Source organism: Ceratotherium simum, chromosome 16 (assembly GCF_057802395.1).
Source record: "Ceratotherium simum simum isolate JZ-2026a chromosome 16, ASM5780239v1, whole genome shotgun sequence".
NCBI classification, from domain to species: Eukaryota; Metazoa; Chordata; class Mammalia; order Perissodactyla; family Rhinocerotidae; genus Ceratotherium; species Ceratotherium simum.
In genome coordinates, this window is record NC_141915.1 from 27,710,385 (window position 1) to 27,734,649 (window position 24,265).

Below are 24,265 nucleotides of genomic sequence, written 5' to 3' on the forward strand. Positions count from 1 at the left end.
GATGGGAAATTCTGTAAAAGATTCTCAAGGAAGGGATTAACTAGCATTTTGAGTTTTCAAGTCTTGGATTTTGCCAAGATGTAGCACAGTGGGTCACAATGTAAAACCTATATTTACTTAAGGTAGGGAACATGTCTTATTTCTGACTAAGCAGCTTGAATTCTTAACGCGTATCAATATCTTATGCATAGTACACACAAGCATTTGGTTTAAGCTACTGAAGAAAAAAAATCATTTCCTTCAGTAAACCACTCAATACGATTTTTCAGAGATTGGTTTTCAATGTTGAAAACTATAAATAGTAAAGAAAGGTTGTATGCCATTGTGCAAGAAGTGAATACTAAAAAAAAGCCTTGATTTGCATAGTTATTTTTAGTCATACATAAGACTCTAGTAAAAAAAAAAGTAGAAAAAATAAGAGATAATATAAACTGCGAGACAGAAAATAATTTTAAAAGTTAAAGTTCCAACAACGTACACCTTCTTTTAAAGGATTATTTTTAAAATTTTGCTGGCAGAAATTATTTCGAAATGACCACAATTTGGGGGTTTGTCCTTAAATGTGGACAAAAATATTTAAAGTGGCTGCTTATACAAAATGGGCAGAGTTACTTTTGATGTATCCAAACACTTTTCTTATGTTTCAAAAACATTTATACGATCAAAAAAAATAAAGGATAGAGCTAAGCTTTAAATATGTGAAGGTAGCTTGTTTAGACTAGAAAACTGCTATTACACTGATCAGCCTAAAAGAAATTAGTATGTGGTACACATACAATTTTCCTATATATTATACATTGATATGATTATGTATAAAATCATTTTTTAAAATAAAATACTTCAGACGGAGAAGTTAAAAGTCCATCCATCAGTTTTTAGGTTGCCACTTTCCATTTATAAATGATAGAAAAATAATACTGCTACTAATTTTTACACAAACTTAAGATGGAAATATTTTCAACAGAATGAGACACCACAATGAAGGCTTCATGAATAATTTATTCCATTTGAAGTTTTGTTTTTTTTTAAAAAGTATAAACCTTTTCATATCCTCAATCACAATTTGTACAACTCAGTGTTATGGCATTCGGCAGCAATAGTGTTTGTTCCTTATTCTTTTTTTGTCACGTTAAAAAAAAAAAGCAACTGGACCATATTAAATGTCACTGCTAAACAACAACTTTAAAACGCCCCTTCATAAAGTGACCAAGCTATTTTGAGAGAGTTGATGCTGACATGTCCAGTAATGACATTACAATTTGTAGTTTCAACTCAGTAACTTTAAGGTCCACAAATCCAGTTTACTTTGAAAATTAAAGCTATTTTAAAACTTTATGAACACATCAACCTGAGGAGTACTTTAGGTCCCAAATCCAGTTTTCTAATTAATACTCCACAAAAAAGAAAACACATATATAAAAATTTAAACCACAGTTCTGGGCCCATTAAAACACCAAGAAAAACCGAAAGGTTAAGATTTCCAGCTGATTTTGGGGGGGGGCAGGGGGGAGGGCAGGCAAAAAAAAAATGTATGTCAGAAACATTTTTCCTTAATTTAGACAAACCAAAATCTCAAGAGGAAACCCAGACCAAAACAGCACTCATGCAACATTAAATGTATTAATAGACTGATATGCGATGCCATAGTGGATAAGTAGCAAATTATATGATGCAACAGCATTTAAAAACTTCCTTTTAATGTATTCAATTTGAACATTTTAAATAATGCAACATAGTATTTTGATATTACAGTATTAACATAGTGCTTGATTAAAGATCTGCAAATCTTTGTAGTACACATTAAGTTAAAAAATTACCTCAGAAGGGTAAATATGAAGACAAAAGGAGAATATTTTAATACAGTAATCTGTGCCATACTGACAATTGAGTACGAATACAGCTGAGGATAGTTGACTAAGTAGTAAGAGCTTAATTTTAGTGGTTTAAGAAAACTTTAGAAAGATTTAAAAATTACAGCTACTTTAAAATTTAAAGATTACATATAAGTACACTTGGTGGCCTTCTGGCCAAACAATAAGGTGTACAGAAATTTATTCATACAGTGTTAATTCACAGTCCTGATAACTGAATGGCTTGCATAAGAAAGGTATGGCTAGATGTTTCTCACTGGTTGGAAGCAGACATTATATAACTAATCTTTTAAAATGCCAAAATACTGAACTTCCACCCTGCTTTGTAATGGATAACTGCACAAAAAAAAAAAAAGACATTAGCACTGTAGCAAAGAAGTCAAGGTGTTGGTCATCAACTGGTATAAGGTGTTGGTCATCAACTGGTATAAAGTATATTATTTTGCTTACCTATTTAAACAAAACAAAACTACCCATACTTGTCTGTGACAGTACATTAGTAAGTCAGATCCATCATCCTGCATAAAAGGCTTAAATTTTTTTTTCTGAAATAAGTCTCCTGACCTTTTCTAATGGCTATTTAATAATTTTCTATTTGAGTGTGAACTGACATGAAGGGAAGAAAAAAAAAAAAAGCTTATCAGTCAATCCTGTCTATTTGGGAACTACTCCCTGATTCCCAGATAAAAAGGAATTGTATACTAGGTTCCTTCCTATGGCTCCATATAAAAGAAACTGTCAGGGAATAATTTTTTAAAAATCTATTTTCGAACTGAGGTGTGGTTACTATAGGCTAGTGATTTTAAACAACTGAGAATATAGCTTTTATTTAAGTCACTATTGAGCTAACTATATAAAAATGGTACTCTTTATATAGAAATTCCAAATAAGCATCTTTTCCCTCAAATCTCAGACAAGTTTTTTTAAATAAGTACAGAACATCTGTAGTGTGTTAGCATAATTAAAAATGAATGCAGAGATGTGATCTTTAAATTTTAACTTCAAAATATGCTGACCATTGGGATTGCATTATAATTTTGAAAAAATGATTGAAAACTTTTGTCACCAATTGTGTTTTCTTTATAGAAAAAACAAGACTTGCTAATGTTTCAATATACACAATTTGAAGTTATATTGTTCATAAGAAAGTGATATTTAAGCCAAGCATACAGTATTTACAAAACAAGGTTCAGTAAACAAAACAAAACAAACAATACCAAATTACAGTTTTGTAAATACAATTGATTTTGTCCTTGTAGAGAATTAGTGAACGTACAAAATCAGAATTTTGCTAGACTGCTTCCAAGAAAGATAGGTAGACTTGGTGACTGTGAATTCAAGTCAGCAACACAGATAGGAGGCTAACTTGGACTCTCTTGTGAGCAGCACTGTAGAAAGGATTTTTCAAGGGAGTAAAGCCTGCATAAAAGCAGTTATCTTGGCATGTGCAAACAAGAAGGGGGAAAGCTGTATTGAAGGAAGGGGTGAATTAAAGTCCCTAAAATTCAAGTCCCTTCTTTAGGGAGGTGAGAACCTCCTTGGCATATGCCCTGCCTTAATCTGAGCTGTGATACAGAAAAGTACAGACTCTGGTGTTTGGGACTGCCATCTCCAAACCAAGAAAATTAAATAAATAAAAAAGGCAAAAGGGAACAGGTTAAGTTTAGAAAATGGTTCTTTAACTAGTGGAATAGAGTCTGAATACCAGAATTCACTGAGAATCTATTTACACCACAGTTTGATTGCACACACACACCCATACATATGCATACTCTCACATACATTCCCAATCTTTAATTTAAAAAAAAAAGTCAAACAATCAAGAGTGACTGCTCTTAAAATAATTTGTAAAATGCCTAGAGCCGGGCTAAATTTCAACCTTAAAGCAGATCCTGAAGATAATTTTCATAATTAATAATATTCCCATGCCTAAATGTGCCACTGTTAAAACTGAAAACATTTTAAGCATGTAACATTAAACAACAAAATTAGTTTAAGCATTCAGTAGCAAATGTTTTTCTTGTAAAACTAAGTTTCTTTCACTGGAAATGGCCTGAAATATTAGTCATAGCCCTAAACCATAGTACAAAATATAACTGAAGAATTCTCATTTTATTCTAAGTTAAACCAACTAACAATATCACTTGTATATTGCCATCATGTTATTCTGTAAAGGTGTGATATATAAAATGCTGTAAGACCCAGTACCTTTTCGATTTATAAACACAGTGAACTTCATTACTGTACATGTACTCTGCAACTACAGCTTAGCTGTAAATCCTCCACACACAATGGTATGGACATTATTCCCCCTCTATCCCCATTAAACTGTACATCAAGACAATACAAATTTACTGTCCCACCCACCCCCTTACAAAAAAATAATACTCTAAAAGCAACCCTACTGCAACTTTTTAATTAAGACGATTACATATATTTTAGACCAATTGCTTTAAAGCAAGAAGGCAGTATAAACCTTCTAGGAAAATTTTTATAAAAGAGGTTAAGAAATATAAGACAATTTATACATTTAAAAACTTACAATAAATAAGAGATGCAGGCATTTTTGAATACTAGATACTATAATCCAATACAAGAACATCTTGATGTTCTGAAGCCATATGTTGAAATTCATTGTTCCTCATGTTTCCTCTCCATGCTTTTAATATTCATTTAACATGACTGGGTACTATGGCTCATTACTTTTCACAAATACTGTGACTGGAAAAAAAGGTTAATTTTGCTACGAAAATGTTATAATACGTTTTGTATGATCAGTCATCATCCTAAAGAGTTCATATAGTCAATGAAAAATAGCAGAGTTATAGCCCCCCCAAGTCAAAACAATATTTGCTGAAGTAATAAGAATTAGACCCATCACAAATGACTTTCACTGAAAAGATAACTGTAACTTAATCTTGCAGTGAAATATCTTTTTTCCTTGTTCTTTTCTTGCACAGTTCCATCAAATGAAGATCACAGCATATTCATGATAAAGTTATATAACTGATTCAGCACCACAAAATGAATTGGGAGACATGAGCGTCTGTCCTGGATTGCAGGGTCACAGGTTAGCCAGGAGAGTGCATTGTACTGTTCCAAAACAAACCTGAAAAGCAAATAAACTGTATAAGTCATGTATTTATTTACACTGTAGATTTTGGAAGCAATTTCCAATTATGGCATCTAAGAGTCAAAGTCACTTAGGTATAGAATAGAGAGTCCTTGGGGAGATTCAAGACAACTAATTTTCATAAAAATTATTCTCAAAAGTATATTACATCTGAATAGACCAATCACAAGTAAAGAGATTGAAAGAGTAATCAAAAACCTCCCAAAAAATAAAAGTCCAGGACCAGATGGCTTCTCTGAAGAATTTTACCAAATATTCCAAGAAGATTTAATACCTATCCTTCTCAAACTATTCCAAAAAATAGAGGAACATGGAACACTTCCTAACACATTCTACAAAGCCAACATCACACTGATACCAAAGCCAGACAAGGACAACACAAAGGAAAATTACAGGCCAATATCGCTGATGAACATAGATGCAAAAATCCTCAACAAAATGTTGGCAAACCAAATACAGCAATACATTAAAAAGATCATACACCATGATCAAGTGGGATTTATACCAGGGACACGGGGATGGTTCAACATCCGCAAATCAATCAATGTGATACACCACATTAACAAAATGAGGAATAAAAACCACATGATCATCTCAATAGATGCAGAGAAAGCATCTGACAAGACACAGCTTCCATTTATGATAAAAACTCTCAACAAAATGGGTATAGAAGGAAAGTACCTTGACATAATAAAGGCTATTTATGACAAACCCACAACTAACATCACACTCAGTGGGGAAAAACTGAAAGCCATCCCTCTGAGAACAGAAACAAGACAAGGGTGTCCGCTCTTGCCACTCTTATTCAACATAGTACTGGAGGTTCTGGCCAGAGCAATTAGGGAAGAAAAAGGAACAAAAGGAATCCAAATAGGCAATGAAGAAATGAAACTCTCGCTTTTGCAGACGACATGATTTTATACATAGAAAACCATGAGGAATCCAATGGAAAACTATTAAAAATAATCAACAACTCCAGCAAAGTTGCAGGGTACAAAATCAACTTACAGAAATCAGTTGCATTTCCACACTCTAATAACAAAATAACATAAAGAGAACTCAAGAAGACAATCCCATTTACAATTGAAACAAAAAGAATAAAATATCTAGGAATAAATTTAACCAAGGAGGTGAAAGACCTATATACAATGAAAACTACAAGACATTATTGAAAGAAATCGATGATGACATAAAGAAATGGAAAGATATCCCATGCACACGGATTAGAAGAATAAACATAGTTAAAATTGCTACCTAAAGCAATCTACAGATTCAATGCAATCACAATCAGAATCCCAATGACATTCTTCACAGAAATAGAACAAAGAATACTAAAATTCCTATGAGGCAACAAAAGACCCTGAATAGCTAAAGCAATACTGAGAAAAAAGAACAAAGCTGGAGGCATCACAATCCCTGACTTCAAAATATACAACAAAGCTATAATAATCAAAACAGCATGGTACTGATACAAAAACAGACATACAGGTCAATGGAACAGAATTGAAAGTCCAGAAATAAAACTACACATATACAGACAGCTAATCTTTGACAAAGGAGCTAAGACCATACAATGGAGAAAGGAAAGTCTCTTCAATAAATGGTGCTGGGAAAACTGGACAGCCACTTGCAAAAGAATGAAAGTAGACCATTATCTTTCGCCATACACAAAAATTAACTCAAAATGGATCAATGACTTAAAGGTAAGACCTGAAACTATGAAACTCCTAGAAGAAAACATAGGCAGAACACTCTTTGGCATTGGTCTTAGAGGGATCTTTTCGAATTCCATGTCTACTCGGATAAGGGAAACAAAAGAAAAAATAAACAAGTGGAACTTCATCAGACTAAAGAGCTTCTGCAAGGCAAAGGAAACTAGGAGCAAAATTAAAAGACAACCCACCAACTGGGAGAAAATATTTGCAAATCATATATCTGACAAGGGGTTAATCTCCATAATATATAAAGAACTCACACAAATGAACAACAAAAAAACAAATAACCTGATCAAAAAATGGGCAGAGGATATGAACAGACATTTTTCTAAGGAAGAAATACAGATGGCTAATAGGCACATGAAAAGATGTCCAACATCACTAATCATCAGCGAAATGCAAATCAAAACTACACTAAGATATCACCTTACACCCATTAGAATGGCTATAATCAAGACAAAAAATAACAAATGGTGGAGAGGTTGTGGAGAAAAGGGAACCCTCATTCACTGCTGGTGGGAATGCAAACGGGTACAGCCTCTATGGAAAACAGCATGGAGATTCCTCAAAAAATTAAAAAGAGAAATACCTCATGATCCACCTATCCCACTTCTGGGTATTTATCCAAAGAACTTGAAATCAACAATCCAAAAAGGCTTATGCACCTCTATGTTCACTGCAGCATTATTCACTATAGCCAAGAAGTGGAAGCAACCCAAGCGTCCATCAACAGATGATTGGATAAAGAAGATGTGGTATATATATACAATGGAATACTACTCAGCCATAAAAAAGACAAAATTGTCCCCTTTGCAACAACATGGATGGACCTGGAGGGTATTATGTTAAGTGAAAAAGCCAGACAGAGAAAGACAAACACTGTATGACTTCACTCATACGTGGAATAGAAACTAACACACGGACAGAGAGAACTGTATGGTGGTTACCAGGGGGAAGAGGGTTGGTGGTGGGCACAAGATGTGAAGGGGTGCATCTATATGGTGACTGACAAACAATAATGTAAAACTGAAATCTCACAATGTTATAAACTATTACGACATCAATAAAAAAAAAGAGAGAAAAACAAACCAAACCAAAAAACAACACAAAAAAAGTAGATTACATGTTAGAAAGAAGATCACTCATTCTGAATGATATAATTCATGCAGAGATCCAAGGGTACCCAACTGTAAACTACTGCCAAAATAAGAAAAATATATAAGGATCAACATATTCTTTCAAAGTTGTAATGGAGAACCCTTAATGGTAAAAAGAGCCGTACCTGAGGACATCTGAAGTCTGATTTGAGTCAAGTGGGTGGGAGTGTTTACTGTGAAGCAGCTCGTCAGATTGCACTGAAGGCACGTGGAGGTGCAAAGAGGCCTACAAAAATAACAGGTAATCAGTCAGCCAAATGGAAAAAACTTATTAGTTTTACGTTATTCTCCCAAGGTTTCTTCCTTGATGAAATACGTTTTAGACCTATGTAACGAATAGGGGCCACTATAAAGATGCTTGTTCTCGTTTAACTAATTCACAAGTAATTTTTAAGTGTGTAACTTATATTGAATCTTACTTCCTTTTCTTCAGCTTTATTGGTTTTGAGACTACATAATAATCCTAAAAAAAGAATTTCCAATTATTTTCTAAGCGTAACCTGCCTAGATGTGTAAAATAAATGTTTAAGGAAGCACTGAACTGATAAATCTGAGTACATCCTTCTCTAGGTTACACAGAACTTAGACTATGCAGATATACCTATGTCTAGCACTGAAAAAAGCAAGAGGAGTAAGCATATGCAAATATTTTACTTATAAAGCTATAAATCTTAAAGCTACTTTTGGTGGAATTGTGAGCACTCTAAGTAACACAGTGCACAGCTGCCTTCTTTTGCCCACTCAATTTCATAATGGAGGTTTAGTAACAACTGGCAAACCCATTTAGGTATGGCAATGAAGAGTAGAAGAAAGGAATGTGGTACACTTCTCCACATTTGAATTAAAGAAAGTAAATCATTTTGTTTATAAGTCAATATATATAATAATATTAAAAAGCTAAGACAAGAGCCAGCCCCAGTGGCCTAGTGGTTAAGTTCAGCCTGCTCTGCTTCAGCAGCCCAGGTTCGTTTCCCAGGCATGGACCTACACCGCTTGTCTGTTAGTGCCATGTTGTGGCGGTGGCTCACATACAAAAAGAGGAAGACTGGCAGCAGATGTACCTCAGGGCAAATCTTCCTCAGCAAAAAAAAGCTACAACAAGATGGTGGTATTGACTGAAGAAACTCTTGGTAGATCTCATTCTGTATACTGTAAAAGATGCTACAGTCATGTGTTGCTTAATGAAGGGGATACGTTGTGAGAAATGTGTGATCAGACGATTTCATCCCTGTGTGAACATCATAGAGTATACTTACACAAACCTAATACACACCCAGGCTATATGGTACTAATCTTATGGGACCATCATTGTATACTTGGTGTGTTGTTGACCGAAACATCCTTATGTGGAGCGTGACTGTATTTTATATTTAGGTGCTCTCTCCTCCACAGCTGAAATATATGTATAAACTCTTGAGTTGTATATTCAGGAATATAACCAAAGATATATATGTTTCAACTGCCCATAAACTCTATGAGTTATAAGCAAAAGTCTCATGTGGCAGATCACTACAAATTAAATGAATGTAATCAGTACTAGTGCTCTAATTTCTTCGATAAAAAGATTTTTCAATCATCTAGGTAACGATCCATTATTTTTCTAAGCAAAGAGAAACATTCCAGGTGGTTTTATTGCCTATGGTATAGAAATAAAATGAGATGTATGAAAACAAAAAGTGAACAAAATTATGGTAAGTTATGCCTTACCTGGTAATTCAGACTAGAAGTCCTAATCTTGTTACACTGTATCTGAGGGTGAATGCCCACTTTACACTATCCTCTCTGCAAATAAATATTGAGTAGAAAAGAATCTGGATAGTCTCTTGGACTTTCTGTAAAGTGGTGTTTCCTAAAAAAATGTTCCGTGAAACACTAAGGTCATGAACTATTAATACGTGTTACACAATCCTTTTCTTATGTATTAAAGCAAGTTTGGGAAATGGTAGGTAAACAATGTATTTGCTGCTGTTTTTCAGAGTCTTTAATGTGCATACATGTATTGTAACAAAAAAGGGGACAGAAAGCATATGCAGCACTTCCCAAAGGACCAAACAACCCTTTGTTTTGTAGAAACTCCAAGGGCTACTATTCTGAAGAAACCGCCCTGGGAATACATTCTCGGAATGAGATCTGTATAGACCACTGCACATATATTGGAAGGGGAAGACAAGTCATGATTAAACTATTACCTTGGCTGACACTCTCTAAATATATTATCTCATTAATAGTCAATTCAGATCAACAGCTTTTGTATTCTTCATGAATATGCTACAGAAGTTCATTGCTTAATGTCAAATGTCAGATGTCATTGACTCAATGGTATGTAGGCCAAGGGTATCAAGATTTAATAGCAACAGGCTTAAAAGATACCAACAAGCCTATGTGTTGAAGTACCCACTAAAATATAACCCCAAGAAAGTGAAGTATACTATCCAACTTTTACCCTACAAATAAAAATAAATTGGCAAGTAGTTAGGTTAGCATGACTAATGGAATAAAACAGTTAACTTCTGGTGGGTTTATATAAGAATAAGTGAATCAGAGCCGAATTTATTTTGGAAAGTAGTAGCAGCAGCAGTAATAAACTCTGGACAGGGCTTTCAAATCTCATTTTACCATTTTATGATTTATCTCAACCTTGTTATATCACTTGCTAATGAATTTGTCTTGATAAAATAAGTCACTATGGGTCTAAGAATCTCATTACTTGAAAACCACTCAATAGTTTTAATACAGCAATTTACACAAAGCTAGAAAGCTTTTTTAAGGAGGTAGTAAGTGGATCTAAATATCAAGTATTCTTACAAAGATTATGAATCCTTTAATCCTCCAAATAATGTGGCATAATAGGAGTACAGTATGATGTAATTCAAAGAATAACATTATAATCATTAAAAGATCCAGGTTTTAATCTTTAGTCTACTACCAATTTATGACTTCAGACAAATGAGCTTTTCTGAACTTGAGTATGAAAAGGTAGACTAAAGGTTATATAAGGTTTCTCCCAACTCTAAACTTCCATATGTGCAGCTGAAAATAATAAGAGCAAGGGTCCCAGGAATTTGACTTAAGATTAATTAAAAGTTCAAACTAAATATGAATTTAAAAATTAGAGTTGTTTCATAATTAGATAATTCTCTTTGTGATGTAATCTAGAGAGTCTTTTTTTTTTTTAAAGATTTTATTTATTTCTTTTTCCCCCCTAAAGCCCCAGTAGATAGCTGTATGTCATAGCTGCACATCCTTCTAGTTGCTGTATGTGGGACGCGGCCTCAGCATGGCCAGAGAAGTGGTGCGTTGGTGCGCGCCCGGGATCCGAACCCGGGCCGCCAGCAGCGGAGCGCGAGCACTTAACAGCTAAGCCACGGGGCCGGCCCAATCTAGAGAGTCTTATGTGGCAAAGCATTTAAGACCTTTGACAAAAGCTACACACTTCAAAAAACCACTTCTATATTTCTTAGGACTTAAGTCATCAATTAGCATTATTCAAGCTAGGAACTGGCATAGAAATGGTAATACCTTAAGAAAGAGGGGACACTGATATTGTGCTTGAGGACATGCTGACCAGAACCAGTCAGGTAACGGACCCGCTTTGGCAGTTGATACAAAGTAACCAAGGGCCAATGGTTGCTGAAGAATATTAGTTACTTCATCATGAGATTCTGTTGAAAGGAGCCGATCAGTACCCTGACCCTTAAAAGGCAAAATTAAAAGTGTGTTAGTTCATTTGACATATCTAGGCAATAGATATAAACACAGAATGGTTTATGACAATCAGTCTCATTATCTTATGACTTCAATTTAAAAAATTACTGAAGGATATTGAAAAAAATCAATTGCTACCTACTTAGAAGAATATCACATTAGTAATAGCATTAAAAGAATGAGTTTTAAGAGTTGCATGAGGAAATGAATATAACTGTTTAACAAGTTTGTACTATGATGCCAAGGCTACGTTCAGTGGGGGGTGGGGGGGGTGGGGTGTGTGTGTGTGTGTGTGTGTGTGTGTGTGTGTGTGTGTGTGTGTGTGTAAACCTTTGTAGCTGACTGAAAAATACAAAACGTCCAATTAAATTTCTAGCTTATTTCCTAATACTCTCTCAACTAATTCCTGAACACCACACCCCAATCTAAAAGGTAGATTAAATTTAGCTTTGTTCATCTAGCAATATCTATAAAATGCAGTTAACAATGTTTTAGAAAGCATTATGGCAACATGAAGGGACAACTATTAAGTGATGCTCACATCCTTTGGATTAATCAATGTATTTCTTGGTATGTATTTCAAGGAAATTGATAAAAAGAAGAAAAATGATATGTATGGAAATGTTCATTGCAACATTACCTATAACAGAAAAAAAATAAAATACTTTAATGTCTAACATTTCGGGAATAATACAATAAATTATGGTAAAACAACAACGCAATATTAAAAAGCTGGTTATACTTATTGAAAGCTGCAATATAAATACATCTGGAAGGAAAGTAATTTGCTAAAAGTAAAAATGGTTTTACTAAAGTGGTCAGATTATTGGTGTTTTCCATATATATATATATAATAATTTCATTTCTTTCCAGTTAAAAAAAGGAGGCAAGGATGCAAGGTAAGATTGGACAAATAATTTTCCTTATCTTAAAAAGACAGGTTCTAAACATATGCATACTACAATAATCAAATAACCACTATATATAATTTCACTCAAATAAAGATATTATTCAAATGAAGCCCAATTAGTTTTGAGTTCAAACAGAAGGACAAGATGGCTTGCTTCTATAACTGCTAAAAACAAAAGGGGAGGGGTGGTCACTGTTTTTTCTGTACTTATGAGAAAATTAATGTTTTTATTATGTTCCTTGTCACAGCCCTGATATGAACGGCAGCACTTAGCACAATACACCGATTCTCAGATAATCTGATCCTATACCTGAGTAGAAGCTATGGTGAAGTGGCAGGAAAACGACAATGGCAAGTAGTCTAGAAAATATGAAGTCAGGTAAAATAGCATCTTAGAAACCCTCTTAATAATGTATAATTCAAAGTATTGATGTCTATAAAGCAGAAGTGCATGAATGTATTATTAATCGCACTTATTGCCAATTTCCAAGGAAAAAAGTGTTCTATTTCATGTATCAATCCATTACTAAGTTAATGAAGGACATTTAGATAAACTGAACTTTTTATAACAGGGTTACCTTGCCAGCATCACCTCCATGGGGGTAATGAGATCCCGGAGAATGTACAGGAGACCCCGTTGGAGATGCAGGAAGAATATTAATGATATCAGGGTCAAGATCATCTCCTGTATCTAACAAATCAAAGATACCCATTCCATCTGCTCCATCTATAGAGGAGAAAGAAAAAAAATTAAATACTCCATTTTTCATATCCCATGGTCATTTACAGCAGAGGGTTAAAATAAATTAATGAGGGCCGGCCCCGTGGCTTAGCGGTTAAGTGCGCGCGCTCCGCTGCTGGCGGCCCGGGTTCAGATCCCGGGCGCGCACCGACGCACCGCTTCTCCGGCCATGCTGAGGCGTGTCCCACATACAGCAACTAGAAAGATGTGCACCTATGACATACAACTATCTACTGGGGCTTTGGGGGAAAACATAAATAAATAAATAAATAAATAAAATTCTAAAAAAAATAAATTAATGAACTTTAACCAAAATGGGTTAATTTAACAACATCTACTGAATGTCTACCATGTGCCAAGTACTGTGCTAGGAGCCATATAAACAATTATGCATAAACGAGCATGTGGTAGTCTGAATAATGGCCCCCCCCAAAGATGTCCCTGTCCTAATCCCAGGAATCTGTGAATATGTTACCATAAAGAACTTTGCAGATGTGATCAAGCTAAGGTTCTTGAGATGGGGAGATTACTCTGGATTATCCAGGTGGGTCCAATGTAATCACAGGGGTCCTAATAAGAGGGAGGCAGCAAGGTTAGAGTCAGTGAAGGAGATGTGACAATACTACACCGCTGGCATTGAAGATGGAAGAAGGGGCCTTTGAGCAAGAGATGCAGGTAGTCTCTAGACAAGGAAACAGATTCTCCCTTAGAGCCTCTAGAAAGAACCAATCCTGCAGACACCTTGACTTTAGCCCAGTAAGACTGAATTTGGACTTCTGACTTCCAGAACTGGAAGATAATTAATGTGTATTGTTTTACGCCACTAAGCCTTTGGTAATTTGTTACAGCAGCAATAGGAAAATAATACAAAGCAAACACACTACGCTGGAAACGAAAATGTATTTAAAATGAGACTATTCACAATTAACGCCAAAATTCCTTATTATTAAGTAAAATATTCACGTTATTGTATAACACACTAAAATTAATTAATTAATTAAAAAATTAATACCCATACTTGTGACTTTAGAGATGTGCCATTTTCTAAGGTTACTTAGAACAACAGTGGAATATCATTTATTTTCTCGTCTGCTTAAAATGCAATCTGTAAGTTCATCTAGAAAAGTTACATCCCTACTCTTGCAGTTTGTATAAATTACTATATTATTTTGGTAAATCAAGATAGATAAAAATATAAAATGAGCTGCAAAGTTTATTTATAGGTAACTCAACAATACAGGCACAAACCTGTACAAACGTTTTATGATCAATGATGCCTTTTAAAACAAGTAAATATTTATGGGATAACTCATAGCACCAGTTCTGATATTATTAAGGTAGAAGAATGGTTGTATTCGTTTCCTGTTGCTGCTTTGACAAATTACCACAAATCTGTTGACTTAAAACAACACACATTTACTCTCTTATAGTTCTGGGGGCCGGAAGTCCAAAATCAGTTTTACTGGCCTGAAATCAAAGTGCAGGTCATTAGGCCAAAATCAAGGTATCGCCAGGCTACTCTCCCCTCTGGAGACTCCAGGAGAAAATCTGTTACCTTGTCTTTTCCAGCATCTAGAACTGTATTCCATGCATTCCTTGGCTCATTGCCCCTTCCTCTATCTTCAAAGTCAGCAGCGTAGCATCATTTCTCTCTGACTTTGCTTCACACTGTTTCCATCACAGGGCCTTCTCCTTTTTTTTTTGCGTAGTCAAACTTCTCTCTGCCTCCCTCATACATATGGATACATATGATTGCATCTAAGGCCCACCTGCATAACCCAGGATAATCCCTCCATCTCAAGATTCTTAACTTAGTCACATCTGCAAAGTCTTTTTTTGCCATTTAAGGTAACATTCACAGGTTTCAGGGACATTCACAGGTTTCAGGGACATTCACAGGACATGGATATGTTCTGGGGGGGCATTATTCAGCCTACAATCTGCCACCATCATCAAGACTTATATTTGTACACTTTTAAAGAACAATTCACCTACCATTGTTGGGATTGAAGGCTAAGTCCAAATTTTCAGTGGTATAAGTAGCTGAAGCTACTTGCACAGAAGCAGAAGTAGGGAACACAAGTATATGAGTACATGATGTATCCTGTGGGGTATTTAACTGAGACGTCTGCATGTTTAGAGTGGTGCTTCTTCCAAATACAGAACCAGTTGACACAGAATCTGAAAAGAAAATGAAAGGTATTTTTTTCTTTTAATAAATGAAGAATCAATTTTACATACTACTTCGAAACTTAAATGCATGAAGAATTAAATCTGATATAAACTAAAGACAGCTAACCTGGCATAATAATAAAAGAGCCTTGGGGTTCCATTGCTACCAAGCAAGCACTGAGAATGCTGGGAGAGTCTGCAGCAGATATACCACACATTCTACACATGTCTTTGAGCCTTTTACTTAGAGACTGCAAGTTTCGACGACTCAGCAAACAGCTCCAATCTGTGGGTATCAACAGTAAAAAAAATAATATCCAAAGTAACACCCTTAGAACCAAAGTTAAAACATAATGATTTTAAAATTGGTGTATTCCTCAAATAGAAGTCATCGTTAAGCCAAAAATCTCTTACTGCTGATGTTACTCACCATCCTTTATCCCTCTAACTTGAACATAAGCTAATAATAAGTACTATCTGCCGAATAGAGGATGAGTTGAATAATAAGCAGAAAAGGGAAAAAATGCAAGACGACACAAGAGAATAGTAGTAATAACACTGATATTAAAGTTGCAATATATGTAAAATGTCCTTTTAAAACTTGAATTAAGCCATTTGTGGCCTAGACATAGGTGGTTTCTCTTTAAAAATGAAACAAAAAACTACTTTTTATAACCTTTACATTTTATTCAGTACATATACCTAGATGTGGTCCGAACAGTGTACGAATTAACATACAACAGAAATTTAAGTACTAAATAATAAAACTACAATTTTACCTTTCAATTCGCCATGACCAATCCTTCCTAGACGGCCAATTACAACTCTCCATGGTAATGAACTCATTTGTACAAGTCCTAAGCACCACTCCCAAAGTTTCTGTAGACCAAATCTTCTAGCAGATCCTTTTTTCCGACGAGCCCTGTATGGAATAAAGAGACAGTCATAAATATTTCTAAAATTCATATGATGACATTTCAAAAGAACTCAAATTTGTGGAAAATTGGTCCCTTAATTTTAATGCTTAACACTTTTTTTATAAGCAAGACTATATACAAAACCACAGTTTGGCATACTAGTCTTTTGTGTTCTTTTAATACTCATTAAAATATATACTTAGAATGAAAAATTGTTTATGAACCACCAAAATTCACCAGAAACATTGCTCTATACCAGAGATTGGCAAACTTTTTCTTTAAAGGGCCAATATTTTAAGCTTTGCAGGCCATCAAGATTCTACTGTAACAATTCAACTCTGCTGCTGCAGCATGAAAGCAGCCATAGATAACACTTAAACAAATGGATGTGACCAGATTTGGCCCATGGGCTACGGTTTGCCAACCCTTGCTCTATACTTGACGTTGAAGAATATTAAAACACTACACTTTCTCAGACCAAACAACACTGCTGTGTCTTTTGCATGCACGTCCTTTATTAGGCAAGTACGTAACATAAGCACTCTGTGGCTGAGCAACAGTAGCTACCATTTATTGAGTACTTACTACATACCAAGCATTATGCCCAATCCATTTACATTTATCTCATTTCAACCTAACAACCCTATGAGGCAGATAAAATTATCCTCACAATTTTACAAACAAGTAAGCTGTAGCTCAGCTGGCTAAAGTAATTTTCTCAAGATCACACAGCCAATAAGTGGCAGAGTTGGGATTTGAACCCAGGTCCCTATGACTCGAGAGTTAGACCTCTTAACCATTATCCCACTTCAACTTTCAGTAAAATGGCAATACTGTCTCATCTGTTGTGACCCATAGCCTTCATAAATAACTGGCCAATATCTAGAAGAAGAAATCTAAAAAGGCCACCATTTCCAGAAGACACTTCAACATTTAATTGGTAAAATCTTCAGTCAACAATTTGAGTAGAGGAAGTTAACTCACTGAGTTAATTCGGGACTATATCTTAGATGGTACATGAGAAAAGTAAATGTTCTAGGATGCTTTACTAGTTTTTTTTTTAATTGCAGAGGACTTTCTAGTTCCATGTCTCAAAATTCTTCAGGCTAAAATCATTGCCTCAAGCTTTAATACACAGAATTTAGGGACTTTAATCTCTTTTGTCTGTGTAATCGAAATTATTTTTAATTCTCTTAATGCTACAATATAAATATACACTACAAAAAAGTGAAAAGCACCTAAAATCCAAGACTTAATATTTTAATATATACAACCTTCCAGTTTTCTATTCATTAAAAATAAAACATAATATGTGTGTGTTTATCTGTGTGTGTATGAATTTTTTAAAATGGGATGATATAATGCTACATTTAAGGAAATAGAAGTACCTATTTGGGACATCGATGTTAATGATACAAGTTTCTAAAAGTTCTCCATATAGATCTGTGCAAGATGCAAGAATCCATCTTTGATCATGAGATAAACAGTAGCCCACGAAAAGAACATTATATTTCTGTCCAGCTTCTCCAAATGTTTCTCCTAGCTCTGTCTGTTTATCCTTCACTGGAGCCAGAATAAAAGGAGGTGTATAAAGTCGAATACACTCTGGTCTCTGTAAAATAAAAAATTAAGGTACTATGGTACTTACACAATCATAGAAAAATCTTTTATTGAAAATGTGATATATTATCTCTACTCAATTATAAGATAATTGAAAAATGAGAGCTAAACAGAAAACTGCACTTAGTTTTGCATAAAACCATAAAATGTACAGTCATTCAATAACTTTGGTCATGGAAAACATACTTACATCAGGACTGCTAAGAGCAGTTTCCATGGCTAAACCTGGACCAAAGCCAGTCAATGTTTTCACATTGGTTGATGTTGGAAGTGGTCTCCGACACTGGGTAAAGGCCGAAAAAGCCAGGGATTTTAAATGCTGGGTATAGATTTGTCTATCTTCATGCTTCACAGGTTGTAACAGGTACTGACAAGGAACAATCTAAGAATTATAGGAAAATATTACAACTGTTAAAATTCCAACAAGAGAATAAAAAGAACTGTGAGTCCAACACTCTCAAAAATTACTAGAAAACTTAAACAAAACCTAATTAAAACAATCGAAAGAATTATATTTTCTTATCTATTATACAGGTTTTCGATAAAGTCAATTTTATCAATGGCTATGTAAAAACCTTTAAAACTTTCTACATAACAGTTATATTAATTAATATTGCCATTGACTAGTCCTGTTGTAGTCTATAAAGAAATAATTCAAAATCTCTGCAAACAACTTAATATGGTTAATTTCTTCCTACTTTTACTTGCAACCTTGACTTAATTTAGAACTCTAGCTTATATAGGTCCATGCTCTATTTTTCTATTTAAGCTTATGAATTTAAAAACTGGCTTATAAAAGTAACACAGAAAAAATACTTAATGTACTTAATGCAATCTTTTAATTCTCCATTATTACTGTGGTATGATTGTAAAGTTTATCTTTTATAAACTAAGATTTCTATCCTAATATCACTTAAAGTAAAATCAATATAATAGAACCTGCCTTTTTGAAAATCAATTTTAACACAGAATATTATCTTTGAAACTTCTGTCAACATCAAACTGTTTTATGTAAATTTAACTTGCAACGTTTATCAGTCTTACCTGTACAGAAACAGTACTCTTAATATGAGAAGGAAGAGTCTGGACCATCTCCAGAAAGCATCGAAGTAACCCCAAAGTCCATACATTAGAAGAATTAGTGCTCTCATCTTTATTTTCATATGTAAAAGGATCAATTATATAAACGACAATAGCAGGTGGGTACGTGATTGCATGTGAATCACCATCTGTGGGGATGCCCACTTTATCCCGATCCATTGTGCTAAAATTTGAGGTAGAAATAAGACAGTTAGAAAAAAAGTTGTCCTGTACATTTCCCGGGGTAGCATCAAAGCAGGTTCTTAATATCTTTTATCTTTTTTTGGTGGGGGTTGTCACAGAGCCTCTCTAAAAATGAGGGATATCTCTCTCCAAAGAGAACCGTAAACATTGTACACACAATTTCACAGTGTATAAAAACCCTTCAGTTAAGAGGTCTTGCACGAAAAAAAAAATTCTTAAAACCACAGAGTCAGAAATGCCAGAGAGGGGGCTGCTCTGGTGGCGTAGGGGTTGAGTTCGTGTGCTCCGCTTCTGCAGCCCAGGGTTCCTGGGTTCAGATCCCAGGCGCGGACCTACGCACCACTCACCAAGCTATGTTGTGGCAGGCGTTCCACGTACGAAAAAAGAAATAGAGGAGGATTGGCACAGATGTTAGCTCAGGGCCAATCTTCCTCACCAAAAACAAAACAAAACAAAATTAAATTAAAAAATATATATATATAAAAAAAGAAATGCCAGAGAGGTTAGTGTTTAAGTGATAAAACTGAGACACGTAAGTTAAATGAGCTGCCCAAGATCACAAAGCTGGCTAGAAGCAGAGCTAGACCAGAAAGAAACGAGGTTTCCAGACTTAGTCAATGTTCTACTACGTTGTTAGAATATACACATTCATTTTATACTTTATAACTTCAATGATGAATAATAAAATTCATTCTTTGATAGTGATATGATTTTTTTAAAACTCCAAATCTATTTAGACGTTCAAGATGAACGGATCAATCTGGGTGATTAATAGTTTGTTTTTACTCACATAAATGAGTGTAACTTGGGGCAAAACTGCATCTGGGTAGCTGAAAGATATAACCAAGGGCAAGCTAACCTAACCTATAAATCAAAAGAGAAGCTCACTCAATACCTTCTTCATAAAATGAATAAAGAGAGCTGTCATCATCACTGTTGTCATTATAAATAACTCAAGTGTTTGGAAGCATTGTGTGAAGCAATTAACGTACATTATATCCTACTGCTCCCATTTTACAGACAAGAAAACATGCTCAGAGAAGTCAGATAACTTTTCCAAAGTCACATAGCCAGTAAATGGCAGGGCTGAGATTTAAACCTTGGTATGACTCTTATTAAACTTCTGAATAGGCTGGTTCGATAGTGACTTCTAAATCGCTGGAGTGATGTGCTTAAGCAAATCTGCTTTACACTATGTCACAGAACAGATTCAAATATCATAAAATAGTTGGACTAAATGGTTTTCAAGGTCTTAATTCCTACCCTGAGATTCTGGGATTCTATGATAAAGACTTTACAAAGAGCCTTTATTATAATTTTATAGGTAAAATATTCAAAATTATAAAAACTAAAATTTCAGGGATAAGACCAAAAAGCTCTTTATGTTCATTCACAATGACTATCTTATTTAGACAAAAAAAAGCATCATATATTTATATTTCTGCAAAGACTAGTATATTTAAAGGTACCTTTCAGCCACATCAGGATGTGGCTGAGTGGGAAGTGAAGACGACTCTCCAGAAATTCCAGCTGTTTGTAGAGCTGAAGACTGTTGCCCTCCTAACTGGCCACTCTGAACTGTACTCGCTTGCGTAGACATGGATCCTGCAGTACTACCATTCATACTGCCAAAGGGTGGAAATGAAGGTAGTTTATTTGATGATACTCCACTATTCAAGTTGGAGGATGATGAAGATGAAGTTGAAGTTGTGGTCAAAGTTGAATTAGCTGCAGCAGCTGAAGAAGACATGGCAACACCTGAAGACACTGTCATAGTGCTGCTTGCTGCAGATGCTAGGGTTGCAGATGGAGTATTAGCATTTCCAGTATTTGTCATCTGAGGTGGAGTAATCAAAGACTGACTTGTAGGGGCAACTAAATTTGGCTGGGAAAGTAGAGAGCTGTCCAATGGCTGGGAAGCAAGATAAGGACCTAAAGATAATAAAAACAGTCAGGATATTTAATTCTTTATTTCACTGATTGGTTCTTTTTTTATTCTACCATATGATTAATAATATCTAGTTGATGCTTTTTTGGTAATTACCCTCCCCAAGTTGCTTGCTAACAGTGTAGCAGATGCTAGCTTTCTATTTCCCCTAGAAACTGAAGAAACAAATTTTAAATGGAATTGAAAAAGTAAACTAGCATTTTCATACAAAATTAAGAAATGGTTTCCATGAGAGTATAATAAAATTTTGTTTCCTAGGCATAATTAATTAAATGTAAATAAGAGTATCTAGCAAATTTTCATCAAACCATTCAAAGCGTTCCTAAATCACAAGTTGAATAAATACTGATTACACCAGGAGCTAATTAAATATAAAATGAAAGAATGTTACCATGGGATTCAAATTACAGGAATGTCTAAGGAGATTCAATATTTTGGTTCTGTGTTTCTTTGGATTAAGTCTAAATTCAGTCCACTGACATTTAATTCAAGGGTGTTAAAAGCAAGTCTTAAATAGTTGTCATTTTTTTTTTCTATTTTGTGTGTGTGTGTGTGTGTGTGTGTGTGTGAGAGGAAGATCAGCTCTGAGCTAACATCCATGCCAATCCTCCTCTTTTATTTTTGCTGAGGAAGACCAGCCCTGAGCTAACATCTATTGCCAATCCTCCTCCTCTTTTTCACCTTTTCTCCCCAAAGCCCCAGTAGATAGTTGTATATCATAGTTGCATATTCTTCTAGTTGCTGTATGTGGGACACCGCCTCAGCATGGCCGGAGAAGCGGTGCGTCGGTGTGCGCCCAGGGTCCGAACCCGGGCCACCAGTAGCGGAGCGCGTGCACTTAACTGCTAAGCCATGGGGCCGGCCCCAGCTGTCATTTTCTTAGTTCCAACAAAGAACTGTTTCTTGGTGTTGTAGAGGTAACTGCAAGTTACTTCATCTCTGAACCATTAACAAATCAAGAATCTTAATAAACTTAAATAAAAACATAAATTCATCAGATCCTACAGAAGCAACAGAAAATTGTTTATAACCCACAATTTCTTCCTACCTAGTGAGACCCCTATTGCAGGGATCAGCAAATTTTTTCTGTAAAGGGCCAGATAGTAAATATTTTAGGCTTTGCGGGTCATATAGTTCTCTGTCACAATTACTCAGCCTGGATCTTGCAGCACAAAAGCAGCCGTAAACAATACGTAATTAAATGAGCATGGCTATGTTTCAATAAAATTTTATTTACAAAAACATCTGGTGGACTGGGCCATACTTTGCTAACACTGGCCTTATACAATAAATACAAATTCAATACCTAGGTCATATCTGCAGACTTGTGCATAAAGCTTGAGTTTAGAAAATGCTTCATTGTTACCATCAGCTGCCTGAGAAAACCATTCTGCTACCAACTTTTCTGATAGTTTCTTTGATGCAGTAGATCCAACTCTCATGATCCCATCTGTCAACAGTCGAGAAATAGGTCTATGTTGACCTAATCGACAGGACTACAATATACATATAGAAAGCAGAATTAGTGAATTTCTTATAGTATTTAAGTACGTATTATAAAATAAAGCATTTAAGCTATTTAAAATAAGCTTTATCATTTATAATTAACATTTGGGATAAAAATGTCAAGGGTGAAATGGTGCCATAGGTCTTTTTCCTTTTTACATTAGAAACCTAATAAATTTCTTTCAAAATTAAAATATCTCCAATGAAATAAAACACCTAGATAATAATAATGGCACTAGAACCATGTGGTCTGAATAATGAAAACCCGCAGAATACAGAAATAACTGAGCATAAAAATGCAGTCATTTTAAGTTGTACATCTACCCCAATTCATGTATATAAATACATGTATTACCAAGTCAAATCAAAATAAAAATTGGTATATAAAGACACTATATATATGCCAGCTCTCCCTCCAATTCTGTGGGCCACTGATGTTTGTTACAAGAAGCCCAATATCAAATAAGTTAGCAATACTGGATTAAGAAAATTTATACAGTGGATTTCTTTACTGTAAGACTTTCAAAGGCTTTAATAATACAATATGAATAGCGAATTTCTAAAAGGTAATACAATACCCAATGTTTTCCCAAAGCTATTTAACTATGGACTTTTTTCTGGGAAGATTTTGTAGGACTAGTGTTCCAAACAACACTCTTTGGGAAATATTTATTTCTACAAAACACACTACAGATATCTTGTAATTAAGTGGAACATTTATAAGGAGCTAAACCAGCACAAACTAACAACTCAGATTGTAAAAGAAATTACATTTTGAAGACTGAGTTTCCAAGCATTTATGGGAAAAGGTATAATGAAATAAGACTTTATGTCTCATAGCACTTAAAATTTGTAATCACTGCATTCAGTGATGGATACAACATGAGAATTATAACTTAGAAGATCAGTCAAATATTTCAGAAATGAAATGGATCTTAGAGAGATCTAGCATAGCTTTATTTTACATATGCGAAAAGTGAGGCCTAGTGTCAGTACCTGAGGTCCTAGAGAATCAGGACCAGAATTTTTATAAATGTAATTTTTTCCTGGCTATTTAATAATGCCACCCTTTGTTTCAGAAAAAGATTATCTTAAATGGGACATACATATATGCTCTCAATGTTTTTTCTCCAATATGGTGATTTCCACTGTGACCCGTGGCACATACATCTAACAAAGGGTCTGGGTCAAAGGCTAGTATGAGAACTAAATATCTAGTCTGACATCATTATTACACTGTCCCAATCAACTGAACTGCCCAGTATAAAACATACAAATCATAAGGTAGTTTTAAAATGCCACCTCTTTTTAAACACCTACCTCATATATTGCAGTAAGATCTCTAAAAAAGCTTTTGGCTCCATTTAACAAGGCTTCATTTTCTGGACATAGTACAACATAGGCTATATCTCTTTGAGATCCATAAGGTTCCAGCATAAGTCTCTCCCAATAAGGGAGAGCAAATGGAGAAAGCACCAGAAAATCATAATCATAACCCAACAAAAACGTGGGGATTGGCAGTGGTTCTGGGGATTCATCAGTTCCTAAATAAGAAAGATATAGTTTAAGAAAACATTTAAGAGCA

The 24,265-nt window shown here is 34.9% G+C and overlaps 1 protein-coding gene across 1 annotated transcript in view; it reads right to left on the bottom strand.

Annotated features, from left to right (window-relative positions):
* Nucleotides 1-979: 979 nt before the first annotated feature.
* Nucleotides 980-24,265, bottom strand: part of MED13 (mediator complex subunit 13) — a 96,878-nt gene continuing 73,592 nt past the window's right edge. The window contains exons 18-30 of the mRNA XM_004434806.3: nt 24,001-24,224; nt 22,481-22,670; nt 20,696-21,158; nt 18,987-19,206; nt 18,133-18,324; nt 17,711-17,934; nt 16,185-16,327; nt 15,533-15,691; nt 15,229-15,414; nt 13,070-13,218; nt 11,396-11,569; nt 8,002-8,102; nt 980-4,980 (exon numbers count right to left, since the gene is read on the bottom strand). Of these exons, the coding sequence (XP_004434863.1) occupies nt 4,848-4,980; nt 8,002-8,102; nt 11,396-11,569; nt 13,070-13,218; nt 15,229-15,414; nt 15,533-15,691; nt 16,185-16,327; nt 17,711-17,934; nt 18,133-18,324; nt 18,987-19,206; nt 20,696-21,158; nt 22,481-22,670; nt 24,001-24,224 (2,558 nt within the window). The 3' untranslated portion in view covers nt 980-4,847. The remainder of the gene's footprint in view (nt 4,981-8,001; nt 8,103-11,395; nt 11,570-13,069; nt 13,219-15,228; nt 15,415-15,532; nt 15,692-16,184; nt 16,328-17,710; nt 17,935-18,132; nt 18,325-18,986; nt 19,207-20,695; nt 21,159-22,480; nt 22,671-24,000; nt 24,225-24,265) is intronic.